General features: G+C 42.0%; 1 protein-coding gene across 1 annotated transcript in view; it reads left to right on the forward strand.

The window, feature by feature from the left end:
* tbc1d31 (TBC1 domain family, member 31) overlaps positions 1-25,395 on the forward strand; it is a 72,473-nt gene extending 47,078 nt beyond the window's left edge. The window contains exons 15-22 of the mRNA XM_072261204.1: positions 263-415; positions 5,153-5,288; positions 5,938-6,030; positions 9,506-9,646; positions 11,187-11,381; positions 20,963-21,116; positions 22,541-22,666; positions 24,670-25,395. Coding sequence (XP_072117305.1) covers positions 263-415; positions 5,153-5,288; positions 5,938-6,030; positions 9,506-9,646; positions 11,187-11,381; positions 20,963-21,116; positions 22,541-22,666; positions 24,670-24,809 — 1,138 coding nt within the window. The 3' untranslated portion in view covers positions 24,810-25,395. The remainder of the gene's footprint in view (positions 1-262; positions 416-5,152; positions 5,289-5,937; positions 6,031-9,505; positions 9,647-11,186; positions 11,382-20,962; positions 21,117-22,540; positions 22,667-24,669) is intronic.
* Positions 25,396-27,961: the final 2,566 nt, after the last annotated feature.

A 27,961-nucleotide genomic window follows, 5' to 3' on the forward strand; every position in this document is an offset into this window, starting at 1 on the left:
ATTTTAGTAGGGTAGGGTGGAAGGAGATTTGCTTGTGTACTCATTTGGGGAATATGTGGTAGATTTTAAAATTGTGTTGGATGAGCATAGTATGGAATCCTGATCCAGTTCAAGCAAAGGAAGCTATGATCCATTCTAGGGGTGGTTCATCTCAGGAAACTCATTGTTCAATGGATGAAAAGTTGTTTTTATAGTTCTCCTGCTCATGATCCAGTGTAAATTTCACCGTAGTGCATTAATTTTTGCTGTCACGGTCTGCTAGGCAATTGGCCCATGAGCTTCAAGCTAAGAGTGTGAGGAGGCAGGCTGAGAATGCTGCCTGGTATCGGCAGCAGGAGTTACTCCAGAAAGCTGAAGAACAGAGAAGAAAAATCCTATATGAAGAGGAGCAGAAGCTTGTGGAACAGAGAGTGAGGTAATTTACATTTCTGTTTTCAGTGTGAAATATTGCAAAATGGCTGGAAGGTCAGCCAAGATATGTGATAATATCTTTAAGGAAGACTCTACAAATATCTATTTTTAATGGCCTGCTACATTGCTACACACCAGATGTTGTATGATGCCATTGAAGTATTTGCTTTATTTAAATCTTTCAATATAGCTCAGTGTTAAGAATATTTCTCACCTGTCCATATATTCCAGTTTATACACCATTATTGCACAGATCCTTTCTCAAACTCAGATTGCTGGGTGAAAGTTTTTGCATCAGTCTGTGCTTTTAACATTCAGGTCAAATACATTCTATAGACAGTTTCCTTTAATAATGCTTCAGTTAATCAGTGTATGCCATGAAGAGCCATTAAAAACAGATGCATTCCTGATGGCCTTTAAAATTTAGCTTGGGTGTAGTGTTTTTTCTATAATTTACTTTCTACCATCGGACTGTCTGGTCTGTGACACTGCTGTCACTTGAATATTCATTTATTGCACTCAAGCTTAGGGTATAGGTGGCATCAAAATGACAATGAAGTATTGAACAGACTATAATCTGATACTGAACACCATTTAGATTAGATTAGATAGATTAGATTCAACTTTATTGTCATTGAGCCGAGTACGGATACAAAGCCAATGAAATGCATTTAGCATCTGACCGGAAATGCAAAGAATAGTGTTATTTACAAAATAACTGTGAATAAAAAAAGTGCTACAGCACACAAATATAAAAGTACTGAGACAGTACAATATGGGTGCAATACTGCTTAGCGCTGTGATGAGAGGTTCAGCAGTGTCGCAGCCTCGGAAGAAGCTCTTCCTGTGCCTGCTGGTGCGTGAGCGGAGGCTCCTGTAGCGCCTACCGGATGGGAGGAGAGTAAAAAGTCCATGGTTAGGGTGAGATGCAACACTGATAATGCTTTTCGCCCTGCCCAGGCAGCGTTTATGGTAGATGTTCTCAATGGTGGGCAATTGGGTGCTGATAATCTGCTGGGCAGTTTTCACTACACGCTGGAGTGCTTTGTGGTCCAATATGGGACAATTGCCATACCACACTGAGATGCAATTGGTGAGTAGGCTCTTAATGGTACAGCGGTAAAAGTCCAACAGTATCCTGGGACAGAGGTGAGCTTTCTTCATGCTCCACAGGAAATAAAGGTGCTGTTGCGCCTTTTTGATCAGGATGGAGGAGTTCAGGGACCAGGTTAGATCTTTGGAAATATGGACACCAAGGAATTTGAAGCCTGATACCTTGCTCCACTACAGTTCCGTTGATAGAGATGGGGACGTGAGTGTGGCTCCTAGCATGCCTGAAGTCCACAATGATCTCCTTGGTCTTCTGGGTGTTACTACTGCAGTTGTACAAGGCCTTGGTGAGACCACACCTGGAGTATTGTGTGCAGTTTTGGTCCCCTAATCTGAGGAAAGACATCCTTGCCATAGAGGGAGTACAAAGAAGGTTCACCAGATTGATTCCTGGGATGGCAGGACTTTCATTTGAAGAAAGACTGGATGAACTGGGCTTGTACTCGTTGGAATTTAGAAGATTGAGGGGGGATCTGATTGAAACGTATAAAATCCTGAAGGGATTGGACAGGGTAGATGCAGGAAGATTGTTCCCGATGTTGGGGAAGTCCAGAACGAGGGGTCACAGTTTGAGGATAAAGGGGAAGCCTTTTAGGACCGAGATCAGGAAAAACTTCTTCACACAGAGAATGGTGAATCTGTGGAATTCTCTGCCACAGGAAACAGTTGAGGCCAGTTCATTGGCTATATTTAAGAGGGAGTTAGATATGGCCCTTGTGGCTACGGGGATCAGGGGGTATGGAGGGAAGGCTGGTGCAGGGTTCTGAGTTGAATGATCAGCCATGATCATAATAAATGGCGGTGCAGGCTCGAAGGGCTGAATGGCCTACTCCTGCACCTATTTTCTATGTTTCTATGTAACATAGAACATAGAATAGTACAGCACAGTACAGGCCCTTCGGCCCACAATGTTGTACCAACCCTCAAACCCTGCCTCCCGTATAAACCCCCACCTTAGATTCCTCCATATACCTGTCTAGTAGTCTCTTAAACTTCACTAGTGTATCTGCCCCCACCACTGACTCAGGCAGTGCATTCCATGCACCAACCACTCTCTGAGTAAAAAACCTTCCTCTAATATCCCCCTTGAACTTCCCACCCCTTACCTTAAAGCCATGTCCTCTTGTATTGAGCAGTGGTGCCCTGGGGAAGAGGCACTGGCTATCCACTCTATCTATTCCTCTTATTATCTTGTACACCTCTATTATGTCACCTCTCATCCTCCTTCTCTCCAAAGAGTAAAGCCCTAGCTCCCTTAATCTCTGATCACAATGCATACTTTCTAAACCAGGCAGCATCCTGGTAAATCTCTTCTGTACCCTTTCCAATGCTTCTACATCCTTCCTATAGTGAGGTGACCAGAAATGGACACAATACTCCAAGTGTGGCCTAACCAGAGTTTTATAGAGCTGCATCATTACATCGCGACTCTTAAACTCTATCCCTCGACTTATGAAAGCTAACACCCCATAAGCTTTCTTAGCTACCCTATCCACCTGTGAGGCAACTTTCAGGGATCTGTGGACATGTGCCCCGAGATCCCTCTGCTCCTCCACACTACGAAGTATCCTGCCATTTACTTTGTACTCTGCCTTGGAGTTTGTCCTTCCAAAGTGTACCACCTCACACTTCTCCGGGTTGAACTCCATCTGCCACTTCTCAGCCCACTTCTGCATCCTATCAATGTCTCTCTGCAATCTTTGACAATCCTCTACACTATCTACAACACCACCAACCTTTGTGTCGTCTGAAAACTTGCCAACCCCCCCTCCTACCCCCACATCCAGGTCGTTAATAAAAATCACGAAAAGTAGAGGTCCCAGAACAGATCCTTGTGGGACACCACTAGTCACAATCCTCCAATCTGAATGTACTCCCTCCACCACCACCCTCTGCCTTCTGCAGGCAAGTCAATTCTGAATCCACCTGGCCAAACTTCCCTGGATCCCATGCCTTCTAACTTTCTGAATAAGCCTACCGTGTGGAACCTTGTCAAATGCCTTACTAAAATCCATGTAGATCACATCCACTGCACTACCCTCATCTATATGCCAGGTTGTTTAAAGGCCAGATTGTTGTCGGCACACCATGCAGCCAGGTGCTGGACCTCATCCCTGTAGGCTGTATTGTCATCCCTTCTGTTTATATCCCCTCTTTATAGTTTACTGTCAGCCATTGGTCAGATTTCTGTTGTCTAATAATATTCATAGGGTCGTAAAACACTGCAGCACAGAATCAGGCCCTTTGGCCCATCTAGTCTGTGCCGAACCATTACCCTGCCTAGTCCCATCGACCTGCACCCGGACCATAGCCATCCATACTCCTTTCATACATATACCTATCCAAATTTCTCTTAAATATAGAGGCATAGAACACTACAGTATGTTTTACAATTTGTGACTGACTTCCTTGCAAATTATTTTTCACTTCAAATTTCTTCATTATATATTTTCCAAAAAAGTAATGTTTTCATTTTTCCTCAGAGCATAGGAGCCCATTGAGTCTATCATGAATCTTGGAGCAATCCCATCAATACCATTCTCCCACTAATTCTCCTTCCACCCATCCTCTCTCTTACCACTCAGGTTTTCCTGTCACCAAAATGAGGGGTAATTTACAGTTGCCCATTAACCTATCTACTAATACATTATTGGGATGTGGAGGAAAGAGTATGCAGGGTAAACACGCTCAGTCAAAAGACCTGCAAAACACCACAGAACACCAAAGGTCAAGATTGAGCCCAGATTGCTGGACTACTGGGAAAGCAGCACTATCTGCTGCAGCATCATTCTGTCCCCCGTTTTTTTTATGTAGATCTCCTCCCCCTCCAAATGTTAACTTTAGCTCAGAACCTCCTAGTCAGAACCATATCTGTTCATGTCCTAATCCAGTCAACAGAATCCGTAAACCAGGCCAGCACTTCTGTGCAATACTAGAGGAGGGAATTGTATGCAGTCACAGCAAATCACTGATCTTGGGAGCTGATATGCTTTTAAACATTAAAATTCATTTAATAAATTGATCAAAGTTGTGCTTATTTCATTTATTATGCTGAGGGAAATCATCTACAAAAACAAATCAGTAAAGAAATTGCAGTTATACAACTTGTCTTTCAAACCCTCCATGTTCCAAAGCTTTTTACAGCCAGTTTATTCACAGCAAAATCTGATAAACCACAATAAACAATCAGATAATTTGCCTGGAATGAAATGTTTGTCAGGATGCCAGAGAGAACTCCTCACTCTCCTTCACATAGTCCTATAGGATCTTTTACATGTACCTGAGAAAGTGGAGAAGACCTCAATTCAGCATCTCATCCAAAGGCAGCTCCTCTGAAAGTGCAACACCTTTCAGTATTGCCCTCTGAATGACAGTGTATGATAAATGTTCAAGTCCCTGCAATTCCTCTGCAAGTGCCTTCCAAATCAGAAGTGGGAAATCCAAACACTGCAAGTTGTAACACTTGACTAGATATTTTTTTGTGTGTGTGTGTACATGGTAGGTTTTAATTCTTTGTTGAAAATGAATAGACATACTCCAGTAAGGGACAAGTAACTATCAAAGTGCACATCTTAACTGGCTGCAAAGTTAGTGTCTGTCTTTACTGAATATGCATTTTCTCCCTCTGAAGACTTGCTGCTGTGAATCGTGAATTGAAGATAAAGGAACTTCAAGTGTTGGATGCAGCACAAAAGCGCCTTCTGAAACATCAACAAGAGCAACAGAAATCTGAATTGAGGCGGCTTGATGATGAAATTGATAGAAAGGTCTGTGAAATTCTTCCCTCTTTAATTCTGTAAAAACAGTGAGATTTGTTTGTGGCCTGGATCTGCAAAATCTATTGTGGCCCCGCTCCAAAGTCTTGGCAGACAACTCCACATACTGACTTTCTTGGCGTTCCCTGGCAGGTTTGCCAACCTGCTCCATTGCCTTTGCCCCTCTATAACCAGCCATGAAGAGTGGTCTTTTTTAGAGACTCAGTGGATAGTACTGGAATAAAGATGGGTAGACTTGGCCATTCTAAGTCTGTAGCCTGTGGAAGTTTTAACCACAAAACAAATTATTGGCTTAATTCCTGCTGTCTTTGTGGAACCAATATTAAGCAATAATGTTCCACACCGCTTGAATGATCCTTTCCCCTCCTCTCCCAATGCATCATGGGTATTATGAGCTTTGAATAAATTTCTGCCATCATGTTCATGAATTAAATAAATAATAAGGAACAGGAGTAGGCCATTCAGTCCATCAAATCTGTTCTGCTAGAAAAGAATCTGCTTCAAGTAAATATATAAAAGAAACCAAAATACTTCCCTCCCCACCCCACCCACTCTCTTCAAACTTGTCAGTATCTTGTCTGTTTAAAGTTCAAAGTGAATTTCATGGATAAGCAAAAATTGTCTTTCATTTTGGTTTAAGATTGCCCTCCGGGAAAAAGAAACTGCTGCATTAATTCAGGACATCGAAGTGAGAAATGTGGAACTGGAGATGCAAAAGCGAATATTTGAGCAAGTATGAATTGCCCTTTACTGTTCCTATAGTATAGTATGTCTGGAGAATCAGCATAGATAAAAAGCTTACTATTAGTCTTTTTTTTAATACAGTATAAATTTTAAGACATTGATGTGAAAATACAATGAATATCAGTTCTGATTACTTACACTGGAATAAACATGGTTCTTCAATATTTGTTAAATTAAAAATGTATCTTATTAAATACACGTAGTTTCTGTGCATTGCAGACTTTGCTTTAAGCATAGCCTATTTAAAAAAAGAAAGTCTAGTTTATTGCCATGTGGGCAAGTATGAATACAATGAAGAACTTGCAGCAGCATCACAGGCAGATAATAGACACGACACAATATAAGTTGTACATAAATTGTACAAGGTATTATATTTATACAGTAAAGTTTAAAGGGAAAGAAAACACAATCAGATACATTTCCATGCTAGTCTTTCAGGAAATGAGCACCTTTGCTTCATCCATAAAAAGCAGGATCTCCCAGTGGCCAACTATTTTAATTCCAATCCCCATACCCATTCTGCCATGTTGGTCCATGGCCTCCTGTACTTCCATGATGAAGCCACACTCAGGTTGGAGGAGTAACATCTCTTATTCTATCTGGGTAGCCTCCACCTGATTTCTCCAAATTCTGGTAATTTTACCCCTCCTCTTTCCCTCTTCTTCAATTCCCTATTCTGGCCCTCCTCTTGCCTCTTCTGTTCACCTGCCTATCGCCTCTTCTTGATGCTCCTCTTGCTTCCCTTTCTCCATGGTCCTATCAGATTCCTTCTTCTCCAGTCCCTTACCTTTCCACCTGTCACCTTCCAGCTTCTTGTATCGTCCCCCTACCTTGTTCCTGCTACTACCCCCCTTCCTTTTCAGTCCTGATGAAGGGTCCTGGCCCAAAATTTCGACTCTTTATTCATTTCCATAGAAGCTGCCTGACCTGAGCTTCCCCAGCATTTTGTGTGTGTTGCTGTTGATCTCCAACATCTGCAGGATTTCTTGTGTTTGTGGGTGTGTTCATGGTATTGCAGCATTTACATGGAATTTTAAGTATTTGAGAGAGTAGCCATGTACCTTTAAATTTTGTATATATATTTAGTTGTGTCAAGTTTGAATTGTAATGCTATTGGGTTTGCGGTCCGTGAAATTCTGAACTCAAACAAAGATCTTGAGCTCTACCTGATATAGACAGCTACAGATACCCTCAGTAAAGGGAAGTTACGCTACTTCTCAAAGGCTAGATCACTTCCCTGTTTATCCTGCATGGTGAGTTTAGCTGCCAGTACTCACTACTTGAACGGTGGGTCCATCCTCCCTACCAAGGAGAAGATATTTTCAGCTAATGGACTAGTTTAAACACAATTCATTTATTTTTAGTGATACATATTTAAATTTAGATAAATTTCTTAAAACACATTTAAACTCAGAAGCTTTCTATCTTATAAAAGATTTCCAAATTACAAACGATTTCAAAAGCACAAAGGATTTAAAGGCTGTAATAACACAATTCCTATAAGCTAAAAAGACATACCAATGAGCTGCAGCCAAACAAATAATCCATTGGAGAAGCTGAAGGCAGAGGAGTGGATTCTAGTCACCCCATCTTTCTGGCATTCTTCTTACCGTTCCTTGACCATTCCGAACAAGTCTAACTGCTCTTTTACATTATATATTATTTTTGTTACTAGGTGACTTCACACACGTGATATTTTTCAAATATCTTTGCTGGGAAATTTACATAAATGGTCTAAAAACCTTTGGAGCAGAGATCCCAGACACACAAAATTACTCTTTGAGTGCATAAATCTTCCGACTATTGATAGACCAGCTATTTGATGTGCTAAGTCAGCGGTCCCCAACCACCGGGCCGCGGACCGGTACCGGGCTCAGAGCATGCGCTACCGGGCCGCGAGGAAGCAATATGATTTGGCGATATGAGTCAGCTGCACCTTTCCTCATTTCCTGTCACGGCCACTGATCAGCCATTACGCATGCGAGGTCATGACCCGCGCGTCATCTGTGTCAGGGTGGGAAGGAGATCAACTCCTCGAGCTTGCAAATGACGACGGGCTGAAAAGCATGTTTGACATAACATTTCTGTCGGCATTTTGGATCAAAGTCAAGGCTAAATATCCTGAGATAGCCATGAAAGCACTGAAAACGTTGCTTTCATTTCCATTTTTCTGCAAAGCAGAGTTTTCTGCAATGAATGCAACGTAAACTAAATTGCGGAATAGACTGGACATAAGGAACCCCCTTCGAGTATCGCTGTCTCCCATCACCCCTCGATAGGACCGTGTTGTTGCAGGGAAACAAGCCCAGGGCTCCCACTGATTCAGCGATATTGGTGTGTTGCAATGATTTTATATATTTATACAGGGAAAGTATGTGCTGTGTGTTTAATATCCAAATGTTACTAAAAATGTTATGATGCTATTGACTTATAAGTGACCATATAACAATTACAGCACGGAAACAGGCCATCTCGGCCCTTCTATTCCATGTGGAACGCTACTCTCAACTAGTCCCACCAACCTGCACTCAGCCCATAACCCTCCATTCCTTTCCTGTCTGTATACCTATCCAATTTTTCTTTAAATGATAATATCGAACCTGCCTCTACCACTTCTACTGGAAGTTTGTTCAACACTTACTTCATGCTCCCCTGATAATTGACTTATCACTATATTCATGCGAGGAAAATATGCGCTGTGTGTTTAATATTAAATTCGTTAGATAAACCCTTTTAGAAACAAAATTGAGTGTATTACCCACTTATCGCCTATATTCCAGTAGTGATTAACACCCACCCCCACGAACAGAATCGCCAAAAAGGATTTGCTGGGGGGGCGGAATTGGCAGGTCACGATGCGCACTGGGGTGCATGTGCAAGGCTTCATTGTCATTGTAGTCTTTCTGGGTAAACAATGCATTTGACTGCTACTCTTGTCCGTTGGCAACCTTACCCTCACCCCCCCCGGTCGGCCGGTCCACAAGAATATTGTCAATATTAAACCGGTCCGCAATGCAAAAAAGGTTGGGGACCCCGTGCTAAGTGATAATACATATCAATTTGCTCTGTAAGCTTCCAGGATCTAAATAACTTCGCAATTGTTATCTGGTTTGATGCAGGTCCAATTAACATAACCCCATTGTTTTACATTGCATCTCTTGAGCAGCTAGACCCTATGCTGTATAGACAGTGCTGTTTGTTTGCAAAGCTGTCCTTGTAACTTCAAACCGATTATTGCTTGCAATTTACATTAAGAACTGAAGACTGGTTCTTGTTTACAACAAGAAGCTGAGCAAATACTATGGAAGAGTCAAATACTATGTTATAAAGCTAAGCTCGGTAATAAGGCACACCAGGCCCTGGACGTCGACTATCCATCACAAAATAATCAATCTGCAATAAACAGATAATTAAAAGGCATTTGTATTTTCTAAATGTGTAACTCCTGTTATTTTAAATTGCAGCAATTTGCCAAGGAGCAAGAAGCTATGACACGAAGTGTGAAAGGACAGCTGGGTATCAACTGGATCAAAGGCGATATCAAAGAACAAGAGTTTAAGAACCGGTTGGAAATGGACCAACGTCCAGATGTTGAGGAATATAAGGTGAAGCACATTCATTAGGTGATGAGGTTCTTGGAACATTCATTGTGTGCAATTCAGTTCAAGCAATTCCCCCAGTTTTATTTACGCCCACAGCAAATAGCTCCTTCACAAAGACATGCCACATTGCCGTGATCAAACGTTTGCATTTTGATTTATTCCCAGGATTAATAAGCACCTTTCTCTAAGGTGCTTTAGGCTAATATGCTGGCTCAATAGGCACTTGCTTTGTTCAGGATCATTGTGTCTTAAACTGATGCTGATGCAAGGTAGTACTTGAACATAAATATTTAATCATGCAAAAAGAAAGCAGAAAAATTAGTAATGCCAGTAGTAGTTAAATTACAAACTTGTCTCCAAAACAAGCAGCCATGAGCAATCTTACGTGTTGTGGAAGCTCTTTAAAAACCCTCACGTCATGTAAGGATGGCCCAGCCTCTGAATTTTTACAGAACTGGGAAAATGTTGATGTTGGGACCAATCAAGCAATTAATTGATCCAGCAATTACTTGCTCTACTTTGTCATCATGAAGGTGCAAAATCAAAACTCAAAGTGAAATTGCTGGAGATGAATGTAGAATGAACAGATTTGTTGTCTGAGGCAGTGGGTGGGAGGGAAGGAATTGTTAACACTTTGAGTTAAAACCCTTCATTGTTGAGTTTTGACCTGAAAGCTCAACAATTTTTTTCCCACTGGACTCACTCAACCCATTGGGTTCCTCCAACAGATGATTTGTTGCTCAAATTCCAGTGTCTAGTGTATCAATATGAATTCTTATGTATTTCAGAAATTAATTGCTTTTTATCTGGATTATTATTATCAAATTACTTTTTGACGAGACTTGGAAAGAAGCTGTTCTTAATAATGTGCTTTATTCAGATACTTATGTTTAAATTCTTTGTACTTTAACATGGAACTCATATCACACACAGACACTTTGTTTTCTGTTAGATCTTTAAAGTAGTCAACACAGAAAATTCTGGAAGAACTCAGCAGATCAGGTAACATATGTGGAAGAAAATGAGGTGTTGACATCTTGGGTTGAAACCATTCAACACATTGTGTTCGTTGATTCAGATTCACAGTATTTACAGTCTCTCTTGTGTCTTTTTAAGGTAGTCACTCGCTTTATTAGGTTATTAGTCTTGTTTGGATCAGTAGGGGATTGAGAAACTGTCCAACCCAGTGTTGCTGCACTAGCCATCAGAAGTGCAGATGCTGGAATCTGGAGCAAAAATCAAAATGCTTGAGGAACTCATTGGGTCTGGCACTGTCTGTGTAGGGAAATGGACAGTCAACATTTCAGGTTGAGGCCTTTCATCAGGATTAAAGGTCTCAGCCTGAAATGTTAAATATCCATTTCCCTCTACATTGAGTTCCTCCAATGTTTCAGTTTTTGTTGCCTCCAGAATTAATGAGACAACTATGTTTTCCCTGCAGTATTTTAATTCACAAATACTCTCTGTAAGCGTTTTACAGGTTGAAAAATAAGACCTGCAGAGAACAAGAACATTAATGTAAATTTGTTACTTCCCTGACCAGAACACCTTAGAGGAGTTGGCCAGAACCAATCAGCTATCGAATAATGAGGACTGGCAAGCACAGATACTGAACAAACAAAGGGAATACAGTTTAAATCAAAAGAAATCCCAGGCAGAATTGGCATGTCTTGCCAGTGAGAATAAGGAAAAAGAGGCCAAGCTTTTGGATATGATGAATGAACTTGAAGATAAGCGGGTAAGTCAATTGAAAAGGCGGAAGAAATTTTTTAAATGGATTCCTATCCACCAGTGCTTTAACTGCATCCTGTTGTCCTTATCACCTCTGCTCTCATAATGGAGGAAAAGAGTTCCAGGCAACATCAACATGTTGCTTGGCATCAAATAGTTAAAGTATTGTAGAATACTACATCGTTTTGACAAAAGATGGGAGGGACAGGCTTATCAACTGGATCTGTAATACAAATGTGAAGTGAATGAAAATTATAAGGTTAACATGAGCCAAATGACAACAACTTTTGCATTTCTGTGCAATCATGCAGCCCACTCATTGTTCGGGTGCTGACATTTGGTTGCCAGCGAAAAAGAGTCATCTTCTCTGGGTGAATGCATACTCCAAATTTTTGATGTATTTAAAAAGTACAGAAGAAGACCATCCAGCCAGTCATGCCTTTACTGGTTCTTTCAATGCAGTTCTTTGCAGTCCTCTTACCATTCTCCATTTGTGTATTTATTTTGCAGAAGTGTCATTCAGGCTGATTTCATGGCCCATTTAATGAGAGATTTTCCAGACCATAACGATTCTTCCAAAGTGTAATGTCTAGAATTGTAAACAATACTACAGCTCAGACCTTTCCTTTGATTTATTACTTGGTTGTTTATGGATAGATTTTGCATCTCAAGATCAGTATAGGCAGATGTCAGGGCTTATGCGTATGCAAAATACTTTTAAGCATTTGTTTAGTCATTTTATCCCTGGGGATGAACTCTCAATCTCACTTTAACAAATGACTTGCACTAACATTGTTTTAAATCATAACTGTTTAGGCAAGTAATTCTAACTATCCTTCAGGAGTTAGTAGAATATTGCTGATCTCCAATTCAAAGGGAGAAGCCCAGCTTGATTATTCTCAACGAATCAGACATGCATTAGTAAACTGGAATGTTGATACTCAAGTTGTTTCCTTGGAAAAACTGAATCCTGTAGATAGTGGCTTTGGGATATCCTTGGTATGTGAAACTTTCAACTTCGTGTTTTTGCTCAGATTCAGAATCCTTTATTATCGCCAAGTATGTGGACACATACAGGGAATTTGATGCTGGTTTCCCTGAGCTTTCGCTGTACAGAATCAAAAAGCAAGCAAAAGAATAGTGCAAATAATCGTGAACTATATACAATGAGGTATACCTGTGTATGTACAGGTGGACTTGGTTTATAATAGACTAAAATTCAAGTGTTCATAAGACTGATGGCATACAAAAAGAAACTGTTCTTGTACCTATTTGTCCTGGCATACAGTGATCTAAAGCACCTACCAGAAGGAAGGAGTTAGATCAGGTGATGTCCAGGGTGTGATGGGTCTACAATGATGCTGCTTGCTCACTCCCTGACTCTAGATGCATATAAGTCCTGGATCGAGGGCAGCTTCACACCAATAATCCTTTCCGCAGCCCTGACGGTTCTTTGGAGTCTATTCTTGTCTTGTTTGGTAGCTGATCCAAACCAGACAGTGTTGGACAAACAGAGAACAGACTGAATTATTCCTGAATAGAATTGAATCAGCAGCTCCTGAGGCAGGTTGTACTTTCTGAGTTGACGTAGGAAATACAACCTCTGCTGAGCCTTTTTGATAAGAGTGTCCGCATTGGGTGTCCAACGTTGGGTGCTCTTTAATACTGATAATTCCCAAGCAATACTGGTCTGTGTTCTAGAACAAAATGTACACAAATCCCAGAAATCCTGGGAGACCTCCAGCCTCCCGGGTAACCACATCTGCACCAGATGCACCAAGCTGTAGCTCCTCAGGGAACATGTTAAAGAACTGGAGCTGCAGTTTGATGACCTTTGGCTCATAAGGGAAACTGAAGAGATGATACATAGGAAGTACAGGGAGGTAATCACCCCTAGATTTCAGGAGACAGACTGTCAGGGAAGGGAAATAGGGAAATACAGTACAGAGTAGCCTTGTGGCCATTCCCCTCAATAACAAGTATACTGTTGGGGAGGGAACCTAGCGAGGGGAACCACAGTAACCAGGTTTCTGCCACTGAGCCTGATGCTGTGACTCAGAAGGGAAGGGGGCAGAGGAGAAATGAAATGGTGATAGGAGATTCCATAGTTAGAGGTGTAGATAGGAGAGTCTGTGAACACAATAGAGAGACCCAGATGGTATGTTGCCTCCCAGGTGAAACTTGCAACTTTGTGTTTTTGCTCTGCTCTTTAATAGGGTCAGAGACGTCTCGGATCGTGTCCACAACATTATGAAGGTGGTGGGTGACCAGCCAGACATCTTAGTACATATTGGTACCAATGACATAGGAAAGAAAAGGAGGTTCTAAGTAGAGAATTTGGAGAGCTAGGTAGAAAACTGAAAAGCAGCACCTCCAGGGTAACGATCTCTGGATTGTGCCACATGCCACCGAGGGCAAGAATAGGATGATTTGGCAGATAAATGTGTGACTGAGGACCTGGTGCATGAGGTAGTGTTTCAGATTTATGGATCATTGGGATCTCTTCTGGAGAAGATATGACTTGCACAAAAGGGATGGGCTACACCTGAACCTGAGGGGGACTGATATCCTTGTGGATAGGTTTGCTAGAACTGCTGAGGAGATCTTGAACTAATTTGACAAGGGGATTGGGAATCGGAGTATAGGGATGTTGGTTTACAAGCAGAGGTAGTGTATAGTGAGACTGTCAGGAAGGACAGGCAGATGATAGTGCAAAATGCAGTCAGTGGGATGGGTTGCAGTGTAAAGGGGGACAAAATTGATACAGGACTGAAGGTGTTATATTTGAATGTATGCAGTATACAAAATAAGATAGATGATCTTACGATGTTGTGGGTATCATGGAGTCATGGCTGAAAGATGAGTGTAGTTGGGAGTTTAATATCCAAGGATACACAATCTATCGAAAGGGCAGGCAGATAGACAGAGGAAGAGGTATGGCCCTGCTGATTAAAAAAAAATTAAGTCAAATCTTTAGAAAGAGGTGACATAGGATCAGAAGATGTAGAATCCTTGTAGGTAGAGTTAAGAAACTGCAAGGGTAGGAAAACCCTGACAGGTCTCCAAACATGGGCCAGGATGTGGTCTACAAATTACAGCAAGAGATGGAAAAAGGATGTCAAAAAGGCAGTGTTACGTTAGTCATGGAAGATTTCAATATGCTGATAGATTTGGGAAAATCAAGTTGATCCTGGATCCCAAGAAAGAGAATTTGTGGAATACCTCCGAGACGGCTTTTTGGGGAAGCTTATGGTTGAGCCCACACAGAGATCAGCAATTCAGGATTGGGTGTTGTGTAGTGAACCAGATATGCTTAGGAAGCTTAAGGTGAAGGAACACTTAAGAAACAATGATAATAATATGATAGAATTCACCCTGCAGTTTGAGAGGGAGAAGCTAAAGTCAGATGTATCTGTATTACAGTCGGGTAAAAGGAACTACAGAGGCATGAGAGAGGAGCCAGCCAAAGATGATTGGAAGGTGACACTAGCAGGGATGATAGCAAAGTGGCAATGGCTGGAGTTTCTGTGAGCAGTTTGGAAGGCACAGGATAGATGCATCATCCCAAAGAACAGGAAGTGTTTCAAAGGCAATACTATACAAGTATTTGGGTCAATCTTCACTGTGAAGTACACTAGCGGTATGCTGGAAGTTTGACGTTATTATGAGGAAGATTAAAGTGCAGTTGCTATTACTAGTGAAATGGTGCTTGGCAAATTGAAAGGTCTGAAGGAGGATAAGTCACCTGGACTTGATGGGCTAAACTGCAAGGTTCTAAAGGAGGTAGCTGAAGAGATTGTGGAGGCATTAGTAATGATCTTTCAGGAACCAGTAGATTCTGGCATGGTTCCAGGAGACTGGGAAATTGCAAATGTCACTCCACTCTTCAAGAAGGGAGGGAGGCAGAAGAAAGGAAATTATAGGCTAGTTAGCCTGACCTCAGTGGCTGGGAAGATGTTGGAGTTGATTGTTAAGGATGTGGTTTCGGGGTACTTGGAGGCAGATGACAAAATACGCCAAAGTCAGCATGATTTCCTCAAGGGAAAATCTTGCCTTACAAATCTGTTGGAATTTTTTGAAGAAACAACCAGTAGGATAGACAAAGGAGAATTTTGACTACTTGGATTTTCAGAAGGCCTTTGACAAGGTTGCTATGCAGGAGGCTGCTAAACAAGATGAGACCCCAGGGTATTACAGGAAAGGTACTACCACGAGTAGAGCATTGGCTGATTGGAAGGAGGCAAAAAATGGGAATAAAAGGATCCTTGTCTGATTAGCTGCCAGTGACTAGTGGTGTTCCACAGGGGGTCTGTGTTGGGACTGCTGTTTTTTATGTTGTATGTCGACGATATGGATGAGGAAATTAATGGCTTTGTGGCTATGTTTGTGGACGATATGAAGATAAGTAGGTGGAGGGTGGGTAGGTTGTATTGAGGAAGCAGAGAGGCTGCAGAAGTACTTGGATTCGGAGAATGGGCGAAGAGGTGGCAGAAAGAATGAACTGTTAGGAGGTGGTCGGCAATAACACGTAAGTTACTTGTGAAGAATAGAAACAGGAAGTATGTCTGTGAGGCCAGTGTTCTCTACTTGGTGTCAGATGTGGGATGTCCGGGAGACTCCCAGCCTGCCGGATGGCCACATATGTGCCAGGTGCGTTGAGCTGCAGCTCCTTAGGAACCGGGTTAGGGAATTGGAGATGCAGCTCAATGACCTTTGTCTGGTCAAGGAAAGTGAGGAGGTGATAGGAGCTTAGGCAAGTAGTCACACCAGGGCCTCGGGAGACAGATAAGTGGGTAACAGTCAGGAGAGGGAAGGGCAGGAGTCAGATACTACAGAGTGCCCCTATGGCTGTTCCCCTTAATAATAAGTTCTCCTGTTTGAGTACGTGGGGGAAGCAACAGAGGCTGCGCCTCTGGCACAGAGTCTGGCCCTGTGGCTCAGAAGGGTAGGGAAAGGAAGAGGGTGGCAGCAGTGATAGGGGTCTCTATAGTTAGGGGGTCAGACAGGCGATTCTGTGGACGCAGGAAAGAAACACAGATGGTCGTTTGCCTCCCAGGTGCCAGGGTGCAGGATGTTACTGATCGCATCCATGATATCCTGAAGTGGGAAGGTGAACAGCCAGAGGTCATGGTACATATTGGTAGCAACGACATGGGTAGGAAAAGGGAGGTCGTCCTGAAAATGAACTGCAGTTAGTTAGGAAAGAAGCTGAGAAGCAGGACCACAATGGTAGTAATCTCTGGATTACTGCTAATGCCACATGACAGTGAGTATAGGAATAGAGTGAGGTGAGGATAAATGCGTGGCTGAGGGATTGGGCAGAGATTCAGATTTCTGGATCATTGGGACCTCTTTTGGGGTAGGAGTGGCCTGTATAAAGAGGACAGGCTTTAGATGTTTCAGAAAGGACAGGGAAGGAGGCAAAAGAGGTGGGGACGTGGCACTGCTGATCAGAGATGGGATCACGGCTGCAGAAAAGGAGGAAGTCATGGAGGGATTGTCTACTGAGCCTCTGTGGGTGAAAGTTAGAAACAGGAAGGGGTCAATAACTCTACTGGGTGTTTTGTATAGACCACCCAATAGTAAAGGGACATTGAGAAGCAGATAGTGAGACAGATTCTGGAACGGTGCAGTAATAACAGGGTTGTCGTGATGGGGGATTTTAATTTTAATGAACCTGGTCAGGTGCCAGGTCTCTCAGTGGAAGAGCATTTTGAAGATAGTGATTGTAATTCTATCTTCTTTACCATAGCATTGGAGAGGGATAGGAACAGTCAAGTTAGAAAAACGTTTAATTAGAGTAAGGGGAAATATGAAGCTATTAGGCAGGAACTTGGAAACATAAATTAGTAATCGGTGTTCTTGGGGAAATGTACAGCAGAAATGTTCAGGAGATATTTGCATGACTTTCTACACAGGCGTGTTCCAATGAGACAGGGAAAGGATGATAGGGTACAGGAACCATGGTGTACAAAGGCAGTTGAAAATCGAGTCAGGAAGAAAAGAAAAGCTTAGGAGAGGTTCAAAAAACTAGGTAATGATAGAGATCTAGAAAATTATGAGGCTAGCAGGAAGGAGCTTAAGAATGAAATTGGGAGAGCCAGAAGGGGCCATGAGAAGACTTTGGCGAGCAGGATTAAGGAAAACCCCAAGGTATTCTACAAGTATGTGACGAGCAAGAGGATAAGACATGAGAGAATAGGACCAATCAAGTGTGACAGTGGAAAAGTGTGTAAGGAATCGGAGGAGGTAGCGGCAGTACTTAATGAATACTTTGCTTCAGTATTCACTACAGAAAAGGACCTTGGCAATTGTAGGGATGACCTACAGCGGACTGAAAAGCTTGAGTATATAGACATTAAGAAAGAGGATGTGCTGGAGCTTTTGGAAAGCATCAAGTTGGATAAGTAACTGGGACCAGAGGAAATACACCCCAAGCAAGGGAGGAGATTGCTGAGCCTCTGGCAATGATCTTTGCATCATCAATGAGGTTGGGAGAGGTTCCAGAGGATTGGAGGGTTGCAGAAGTTGTTCCCTTGTTCAAAAAAGGAGGTAGAGATAGCCCAGGAAATTATACAGTGAGTCTTACTTCAGTGGTAAGTTGATGGAAAAGATCCTGAGAAGCAGGATTGATGAAAATTTGGAGAGGCTTAATATGATCAGGAATAATCTGCATGACTTTGTCAAAGGCAGGTTGTGCCTTACGAGCCTGATTGAATTTTTTTGAGAATGTGACTGAACACATTGAAGGTAGATGTACTGTATATGGATTTCAGCAAGGCATTTGATAAGGTACCCCATGCAAGGCTTATTGAGAAAGTAAGGAGGCATGGGATCCAAGGGGACCTTGCTTTGTGGATTCAGAACTGGCTTGCCCACAAAAGGCAAAGAGTGGTTGTAGACAGGTCATATTCTGCATGGAGGTCAGTGACCAGTGGTGTGCCTCAGGGATCTGTTCTGGGACCCCTTCTCTTCATGATTTTTATAAATGACCTGGATGAGGAAGTGGAGGGATGGATGGGTTAGTAAATTTGCTGCTGACACAAAGGTTGGGAGTGTTGTGGATAGTGTGGAGGGCTGTCAGAGGTTACAGTGAGACATCGATAGGATGCAAAACTGGGCTGAGAAGTGGCAGATAGAGTTTAACCCAGATAAGTGTGAGGTGGTTTATTTTGGTTGGTCAAATATGATGGCAGAATATAGTATTAATGGTAAGACTCTTGGCGGTGTGGAGGATCAGAGGGGTCTTAGGGTCCAAGTCCATAGGACACTCAAAGCTGCTCTGCAGGTTAACTATGTGGTTAGGAAGTCATGTGCTTCATTGGCCTTCAACAACTGTGGGATTGAGTTTAAGAGCCGAGAGGTAATGTTACAGCTATATAGGACACTAGTCAGACCCCACTTGAAGTACTGTGCTCAATTCTGGTCACCTCACTACAGGAAGGATGTGGAAACTATAGAAAAGGTGCAGAAGAGATTTACAAGGATGTTAACAACAGGAATTCTGCAGATGCTGGAAATTCAAGCAACACACATAAAAGTTGCTGGTGAACGCAGTAGGCCAGGCAGCATCTCTAGGAAGAGGTGCAGTCGACGTTTCAAGCCAAGACCCTTCGTCAGGACTAACTGAAGTCCTGACGAAGGGTCTCAGCCTGAAACATAGACTGCACCTCTTCCTAGAGATGCTGCCTGGCCTGCTGCGTTCACCAGCAACTTTTATGTGTGTTACAAGGATGTTGCCTGGATGGGGGAGCATGCCTTATGAGAATAGGTTGAGTGGCCTTGGTCTTTTCTCCTCGGAGCGACAGAGGATGAGAGGTGACCTGATAGAGGTGTGTAAGATGATGAGAGGCATTGATCGTGTGGATAGTCAGAGCTGAAATGGCTATCATGAGAGGGCACAGTTTTAAGGGGCTTGGAAGCAGATACAGAGGACATGTCAGGAGTAAGTATTTTACGCAGAGAGTGGTGAGTGTGTGGAGTGGGCTGCTGGCATCAGTGGTGGAGGCGGATACAATAGGGTCTTTTAAGAGGCTCCTGGACAGGTACATGGAGCTTAGAAAAATAGAGGGCTATGGGTAACCCTAGGTAATTTCTAAAGTAAGTACATGTTCAGCACAGCATTGTGGGCCGAAGGGCCTGTATTGTGCTGTATGTTTTCTATGTTCTAAGTGTATGGTCATGCACTTTGGTAGAAGGAATAAAAGCACAGAACATTTTTATATGGAGAGAAAATTCAAAAATCTGGGGTGCAAAGGGATTTGGAAGTACTCATGCAGGATTCCCTAAAGGTTAATTTGCAGGTTGAATTGGTGATGAGGAAGGCGAAGACAAATGCATTTCAAGAGGACTAGAATATAAAAGCAAGGATGGAATGGTGAGGTGTATAAGTCACTGATGAGGCTTCACGGAGCAATTTTGTGCTCTTCATTTTAAAAAAGGATGTGCTAACATTGGAGAGGGTTCAAGGAGGTTCACAAGAATGATTCTGGGAATGAAAGGGTTATCATATGAGCAGTGTTGAAGGCTCTGGGCCTGTACTCACTGGAATTTAGGATAATGAAGAGAATCTCAGTGAAACCTATTGAATGTTGAAGGGCCGAGATAGAGTGGATGTGAAGGGGGTGTTTCCTTTGGTGGGGGAGTTCAGGTCCTGACGTCACAGCCTCAAAATAGAGGGACGTCTATTTCGAACTGTGATGAGGTGGAAATTCCTTAGCTGGAGGATGATGCATTTGTGGAATTTGTTGCCACAGATTCTGTGGAAGCCAGGTCACTGGGTGCTTTTAAGGCAAAGGTTCTTGATTAGTCTGGGCATGAAAGGTTGTGGAGAGAAAGCAGGAGACTGGGGTTGAAAGGGAAATGGATCAGCCATGATGAAATGGAGGAGCAGATTCAATGAGCTGATGGCCTAATTCTACTCCTGTGTCTTTTTGGTTTATGATGTAAATTCTTCAACATGAGGGAAATTTTGCTATTTCCACAGATTGATATCTGATGATGCAAATGAACAGTGGCTTCAATATACCCATATAACATATAATGTAGAATCATAGAATAATATAATATGGGAAAAGGTCCTTCAGCCTAAGTCGAACTTGCTGACTATGGTGCCCACCAAACTACAGTAGTCCTATTTGCCTCTGTTTGGTCCTTATGCCTCTACACCCCTGTTTTACTAATTCAAATATCTTTTAAGTGTTGTTATCGTACCTGCCTCATTACTTTCCCTGACAGTTCATTCTATAGATGCACCACTCTATGTGAAGAAGGTGCCTTTCACCTTAAAGCTGTGCCCCCTAGTTTCTAGTTCTCCTTCCTTGGGAAAAGTACTATTCACCCTTATGATTTGGTTACCTCTTTGGAAACACACCAAGGGTTTTGTAAGACATTTTCCCATATACAAAGCCATGCTGACTGTCCCTAATTAAGCCTTTCCCATCCAAATGTTGATAGCTGCTGTCCCTCTAAATCCCTTCCAATAATTTACCATTGATGTTAGATTTGAGATGTGAATTGTGGTTACGGGGAGGAACCTTAATTTCATTCCCAATCTGAAAGCCTATTTTATCTTGTTTCCTTGTACAGTGGACGAAGGTTGCTGCAAATCCCACTCATCAGCAATTTTGTCAGCAAGAGAAAGGTGGCGGTGCTGCTTGGAGACATCAGTTGTTGCCTGACAGAGTGAATGGTGGCATGGAAATTGGTGATCGCATGCACAGAAACTCCTACAATCCATTTGGTAAACGTCCAAACCATTTCTCAGCTTATTGGAAACAGAGTTTCATGCTTGAAATGGAAGGCCAACACTTTGGTTGTAAGCCTTTGGTGGGACCATCTTGTTCAGGGACATGGGTGGTGTGGTTCAGGAAGAACAGTGGATTGATATCAAGATCTCAAATAGGCTATTTTCACAATGGTGTCAGCAACCACTTGTGGTCTAAACTGCAGACATTACAAGCTCACTTTTGCTTTTTGAGTTGTTGAGTTGAGGCCTCTGTCGGTCAAGGTCGATCATGGATGTTGCATCCTAACTGTCTAAATACGCAAGCAAAGGCATTACGATATGGAGAGCAAGCTGTTGCCCATATAGCAAGCTCCCCCTATCCAGGCATCTGATAAACTCAAAGGAATGGCAGAGACCTACAGAGACAGTTTGTCACAAGCGTTACCAGTCAGCGTTGAACTCAAAGTAGGACGGCTTTAGGGACTCCAGCTCCGGATTTCCCCTCTAGGTTTACTCCCGAAGTCTTCCCCATGAGTGGGTATAGCTGCAAGGCAGCGGAGGTTTGAAATCAGTTTTCCTTCTCCTAGGTGAGCTGCCAACCACGGCTGACATGCCCCATCTGCCCGAAGCAACTGGTTTTAAAGCACCAGTAGTCCACCCTTGCTTCTTCTCCTGTCAGTAGAAACAGTTTCACCAGGCTTAGTGGCTAAGCCAGACGTGAAAGCCAAGAGCTGGACTTGCTTGTCAGAGGCTATTTGAGTCGCACGCCATTGGGAGCACGTAATAGGTAGTAGGAGCTTAAACCCACAACTACTCCTGTTGCAACAACCTTAAGGAACCACTTTAGTTTTTAACTATTTAATATTGAAATTTTTGGAATAACATTGAGTTAGGCAGTGATCCACTGTAATACAGAATATAAATGTGTACTCTGAACGATTTCAACAAGGCACAGAGGAAGTAATTTATAAGCTAAGGAGTTTCAGCTGCAAAGTTACTTTTGATAAAGTGGATGCCAAAATATTCTTCAGAGTGATACATCAAGATTTTATCCCTCAGTGAAAATTTTGGGTCTTAGCCAAGCATAAGCGTGTGAGAAGAGCAATCACCAGTGTGAGTTCAGACTGTCAATTGAGGTAACGTCCTATTGGTTTCAGACTTTGAGTACAGGACAGAAAGAGATCTGTTTCCCCATCAAATTTGCTTTCTTGCTTTTTTTAAGTTGGAGGCCATGGTAGAGGTTAATGAAAGCCTGTCACCTGTCAGAAAAAAAATTGTCACTGTGGAACATGTGAAGGAGTCAAAGAACTGAAAAGAGAGACCGCGCCATACTTATGCGCAGTGTTCCTGCTTCTTGTGTGATGATGGCACCTTGCTCCTTGAACAGTTCCACATTGAGTTCTGTTTCAATGATTTACTGTGCTTCTTTTCTTTCCAAGAGAGGCTTTATGACTCAAGACCTGAAGGTCCAACGAAACAAGAACGGGATCTGTTACTGGGCAGTGGGGACCAAAAGCATACCAGTCTGTGTTTGAATGACATGTCATTGGACTCTTCAATTCAGTGTAAGCACGTGGCGGAAGTTGGTGTCAAACTGTTCATAACTATGAATACTGTATTTTTTATGTACATTCACATTTTATGCAATTGAGATTTTTCCTTCATTCCTTCTCAAAATGTTGCACGCCAGTTGTGTATGATCTTAAAAATTAGTTACAAGTGTGACTAATTTCTAAAAGCAGATTATCTTAAAACAGCTTTTTATTCTCCAGTAATCTCGTCTCCTCCATTAACAAAGAGTAACCTTTTGTATAACACAAGTTTAATCAAATAAGCATTCATGTCTAAAGTAAATATAAATGACACCCCCTGTAGCTGGGTGTCTTAGAAAGAGAGGTAAACTTGTTCTTACTGAATGTCCTCCACCTATGTGTAGGTAATGGAGAAACATGGGCAGTGAAATCTGCTTCTGACAAAACTGCGCAAGTCTACACATTTCATAAATTGTTAATTGTGGAGAAAATTGTTCAGTTCTGATATCCCATTTCATGTAAATTACAATGAAGTGGGAGGGATAGATTTGTATACTAGTGGCAGAAGTCCACATTACGAACTTATAGAATATAGAGATCACATGAACTAGTTTTGTTATTTTCTTTGTCATCAAACTGAAAGCCACCTGACTGGAAAACAGGTTAATTCCCTTGTACATCACCTCCACCAACACGAGACAGTTGGCATCTGTTTTATCAGATCTTTCGCATCGTTTAGTTTACCTTTTTCGTCTCATTCTATCCTACCTTCAAATGTATTCTTTTCCCAAATCACATATTCATCTATTAGACAAGTTCTGTTTCTCTTATAGTGTCATAGAAAAGTACAGCACAGAAACAGGCCTTTTGACTTATTTAGTCTGTGCCAAACCATTTAAACTGCTTACTCCCTTCTCCCTATTCTAATTGTTGTTAATTTTAATTTATTTCAAGATGTATATTATTTCACAACCTGGCATTGATGGGGAACTGCTTTTCTTGTCATGATGTTTAAAAATCCTTACAAATATAGTACTTCTAATTTTTTTAAAAAATGTAACGTATAGTTCAGTGCGAAAGTCTTGGATACATGTACATAGCTTGGGTGCCTAAGACTTTTGCACAGTATTGTATTAGTCAACGCAGAGTAGAGAGCATTTGTAAATCTAATGCAAGCAAAGGATGTTGGGAACGGCAAGGTTGGAGTGCCACGAAAGGGGTGTGGAGCAGGTGGCAGAGAAGGAGTGCTGCGGTGGGGTGTGACAAGGATGCAGACACACAGCCCAGAGACACCAGGCAAAGTCATTAGATTACAAACAGTTGGTTTATTGATCATTACAGATACTTCCCACTCCCTCCTTCCCCCTTCTCCTTCCCCTTTTCCCAACCATGATTCTCCTGCCCATTCCCACCTTTAGTCCACATTAGAGACCCATATCAGAATCAGATTTATTATGACTCATATGTCATGAAATTTGTTTTTATTTTGGCAACAGAATAGTGCAATACATAAAGTTATTACAGTACTGTACAAGATTCTTAGGCATCTTGCCTCTACTGTAGATGAAGGGGTTTTCTGCTTGTTCCTTCATCTAAATTTGGAAAATAATTGCCCAAACTTCATTGTTTGTTGAATGACCAAGGGGGTGCAATGTGACTTTCTCTCAAGATTTTGGAAATGTGGTTGAAGCAGATCCATTAACAATATTTAGAAGGCATTTGGACAGGGAATGGATGGGAAAGGTTTGGAGGAATATGGATTGAATGTGGAAATATAAGACTTACTGAGGTTAGGAATCCTGGTCAGTATAGATGAGTTGGGCTGAAAGGCCTGTTTCTGTGCTGAATGAGAAAGTTTTTATGTATCACTCTTGTTATTCCATCCTTGGCCACCCCCCACCAAAACAAAAAATATGCCTCAAATATAGTTAATGATTGTAATGGATTTTAGTGCTCAATATTTCATGAAAGAACTTTTGGTAATTCCTGACAAATGAACATATTGTTCATTTTAATTTGTGTTTTTTTTCTTATAGTGTCTTTAGATAGAGGAAAAATGGACCTAGAAAGAAAGGAGCGTGAATTAATGACTGGCGTACGGGAGCTGAGACAAAAACTTGCAATGCGAGCTCTCCAGGCATATTCAACTAACTCCCTCACAGACAGTACAATATAGAGCAATTATGTCATTTAATAATAAAAACAGAAAAGCCAGGAACACTCAGCAGGTCAGGCAGAATCTGTTCAAGAGAAACAAAGTTTAACATCGCATTGACCCTTTGCCAATGTTACACTAGTGTTTTGGTTTTCGTAATATTTAATAACTTGAATCTATTTATTGACTTTTTATTATATTTGTATTAAATGGTCTACTGTTTTCATCTGATTAACACAAAATTAAGGTTTGGCTTTATAGTTATGTATAGAATTGCTGAAATGTGCCTATCATGTAATTCATCAGACAAAATTGGGGATTTTTAAAAATTTGCCTATTTTGAAAATAGTTTTATGCTTGTAATTAAAGTTTTAATCTTTTTTTTATTCCATTGTCTCATGAGAAGGAATTTTAATAAGATACAATCAACAGTTTTGCCACAGTTTAGGGCTTAACTGGCTGATGTGGGCTTACAGATTTAAGACATCTAGAATTTGATGAGTCTTGGTGTTCCAGGATGTTTGTTGTCAGAAGAGGGGTAGAATCAGCAGCATTGAGTTAGTTGTGATGTGAAGAGATTTTAAATAAAGCAAATGGCACAAAGTTAATGTGGTATTGTTTCAGAAAGCTGTGTCTGTACAGTACAACCCATCAGCCTGTGCAGTGGGAAATCCCAATGAACTTCAGGTTTTAAAACTGCTGGCTCAATTAATTTAGAGTAGCAGAAGAGGCTGCTGCTTGCCTCGGGAAGCCAGTCTTCAGTTCCTTCTGTTTTTCGCCCCCCTCTCTGTGGACAAATCCAATTCCTACAAACGTATTTAGCCTGCCCTATGATAGAACTTGTCAGATAATTAACTCAATTATGTGCAACCATTTTAGTTCCCTTTCCACTGCACAGAAAAGCTCGTATAGAAAGCCTGAAAGAATGTAGAAAAGATTCAGAACAATGTCACCTGGATTGAAGGGTTTAAATTGTAAGAGTAGGTTGGAGCAACAATCTGCTGGAGTAACTCACTGTGTTGAGCAGCATCTATGGGGAAACAAACTGGATTGAAACCGAGCAGCCCTTTCTTCTCACAGATGCTGTTTGACCAGCTGAGTTCCAACATCTACATTCTCTTGCATATCTGGATAGACAGGGACTGCTTTCTCTGGAGTGTAGGAAGTTAAATTGTGACCTTACAGAGGTTTATAAAATGACTAGGGGCATGCACAGGGTAAACAGTCACTGTCTTTTACCCAGGGTAGGAAAGGGAATGCATTTAATGTGAGGAGGAAAAGGTTAAAAAGAGACTTGAGGGCAAGTTTTTCCACACAGAAGGAGGTGAGTATATGGAATGAACTGCCAGAGGAAGTGATAGAAGAGTGCACAGTTACATTTTAAAGACATTTAGTTGGGTACATGGATAGGAAACCTTTGGAGGGAGATGCATCAGATGAAGGCAAATGGGACTAGCTCAGGTATGCACCTTGTCCGCATGGAGGAATTGGGTTGAAGGTCTTGTTTCCATACTGTGTAAATCTATAAAACTTGTCATTCCCAGGCAGATGCTGACATCAGCAGCAGATTCAAAACTGAACTCTTATTACAGCAGTCTTCTCAATTTTCCATATAATTTACAGGTCCTCATCATCTTGAAAGGAGGTGTGAGGAAAATGGTAGAGTCAAATATGATGGCAGAATGTAGTATTAATGGTAAGACTCTTGGCGGTATGGAGGATCAGAGGGATCTTGGGGTCCGAGTCCATAGGACCCTCAAAGCAGCTGCGCAGGTTGACTCTGTGGTTAAGAAGGCATATGATGTATTGGCCTTCATCGATCATGGAAGTGAATTTGGGAGCCGAGAGGTAATGTTGCAGCTATATAGGACCCTGGTCAGGCCCCACTTGGAGTACTGTGCTCAGTTCTGGTCGTCTCACTACAGGAAGGATGTGGAAACCATAGAAAGGGTGCAGAAGAGATTTACAAGGATGTTGCCTGGATTGGGGAGCATGCCTTACAAGAATAGGTTGAATGAGCTCGGCCTTTTTTCCTTGGAGCAACGGAGGATGAGAGGTGACCTGATAGAGGTGTATAAGATGATGAGAGGCATTGATCGTATGGATAGTCAGACGCTTTTTCCCAGGGCTGAAATGGTTGCCACAAGAGGACACAGGTTTAAGGTGCTGGGGAGTAGGTACAGAGGAGATGTCAGGGGTAAGGTTTTTACTCAGGTTGGTGAGTGCTTGGAATGGGCTGCCAGCAGTGGTGGTGGAGGCAGATATGATAGGGTCTTTTAAGAAAGAGACTCTTGGATAGATACATGGAGCTTAGAAAAATAGAGGGCTATAGGTAAACCTAATAATTTCTAAGATAGGGACATGTTCGGCACAACTTTGTGGGCCGAAGGGCCTGTATTGTACAGTAGGTTTTCTATGTTTCTATGAAAAGAGTCATTGTCAGTCATTCTTGTAGTTTTTATATTGACAGTCTGGACTTCCTGTCAACAAATTAACCATGTCATTGATTGGTGGAAGTCTTCCAATATCATGGGATGGGATAGATAGTGAGATAATCCAAAGCTTTAAATTCTGAATTCCTCTCAATGAGCCTTGATTTTATTAAAAATCCAATCTTGTGTTATGTACCCAGACCCTGAATTTTGAGGGCATTCCTGTGAGAGGTTACTATACTGGAGGTGGGATGTAATGCAAGTTGTTGGATTAGGAAGGGAACTATAAAATGTAGAATAATTCTTTTTCTCTCTCTCCCTTTTCTCCGTCTGTCCCTCTCACTATACCCCTTGCCCATCCTCTGGGTTTCCCCCCCCTCCCCCTTTTCTTTCTCCCTAGGCCTCCTGTCCCATGATCCTCTCATATCCCTTTTGCCAATCAACTGTCCAGCTCTTGGCTCCATCTCTCCCACTCCTGTCTCCTCCTATCATTTTGGATCTCCCCTTCCCCCTCCCACTTTCAAATCTCTTACTGGCTCTTCCTTCAGTTAGTCCTGATGAAGGGTGTCAGCCCGAAACATGGACTGTACCTCTTCCTAGAGATGCTGCCTTGCGACCAGCAACTTTTATTTGTGTTGTTCTCAACATTTTCACCGTTTTTCTGCTACTTGGCTGGCTTTACGCACACATGATATTTCCCAGGATGCCCCTTTTACTCAAATGGTCTAAAAGCTTTTTGGA

The sequence above is a fragment of the Mobula birostris genome, chromosome 1, assembly GCF_030028105.1.
Source record: "Mobula birostris isolate sMobBir1 chromosome 1, sMobBir1.hap1, whole genome shotgun sequence".
Taxonomy (NCBI): Eukaryota; Metazoa; Chordata; class Chondrichthyes; order Myliobatiformes; family Myliobatidae; genus Mobula; species Mobula birostris.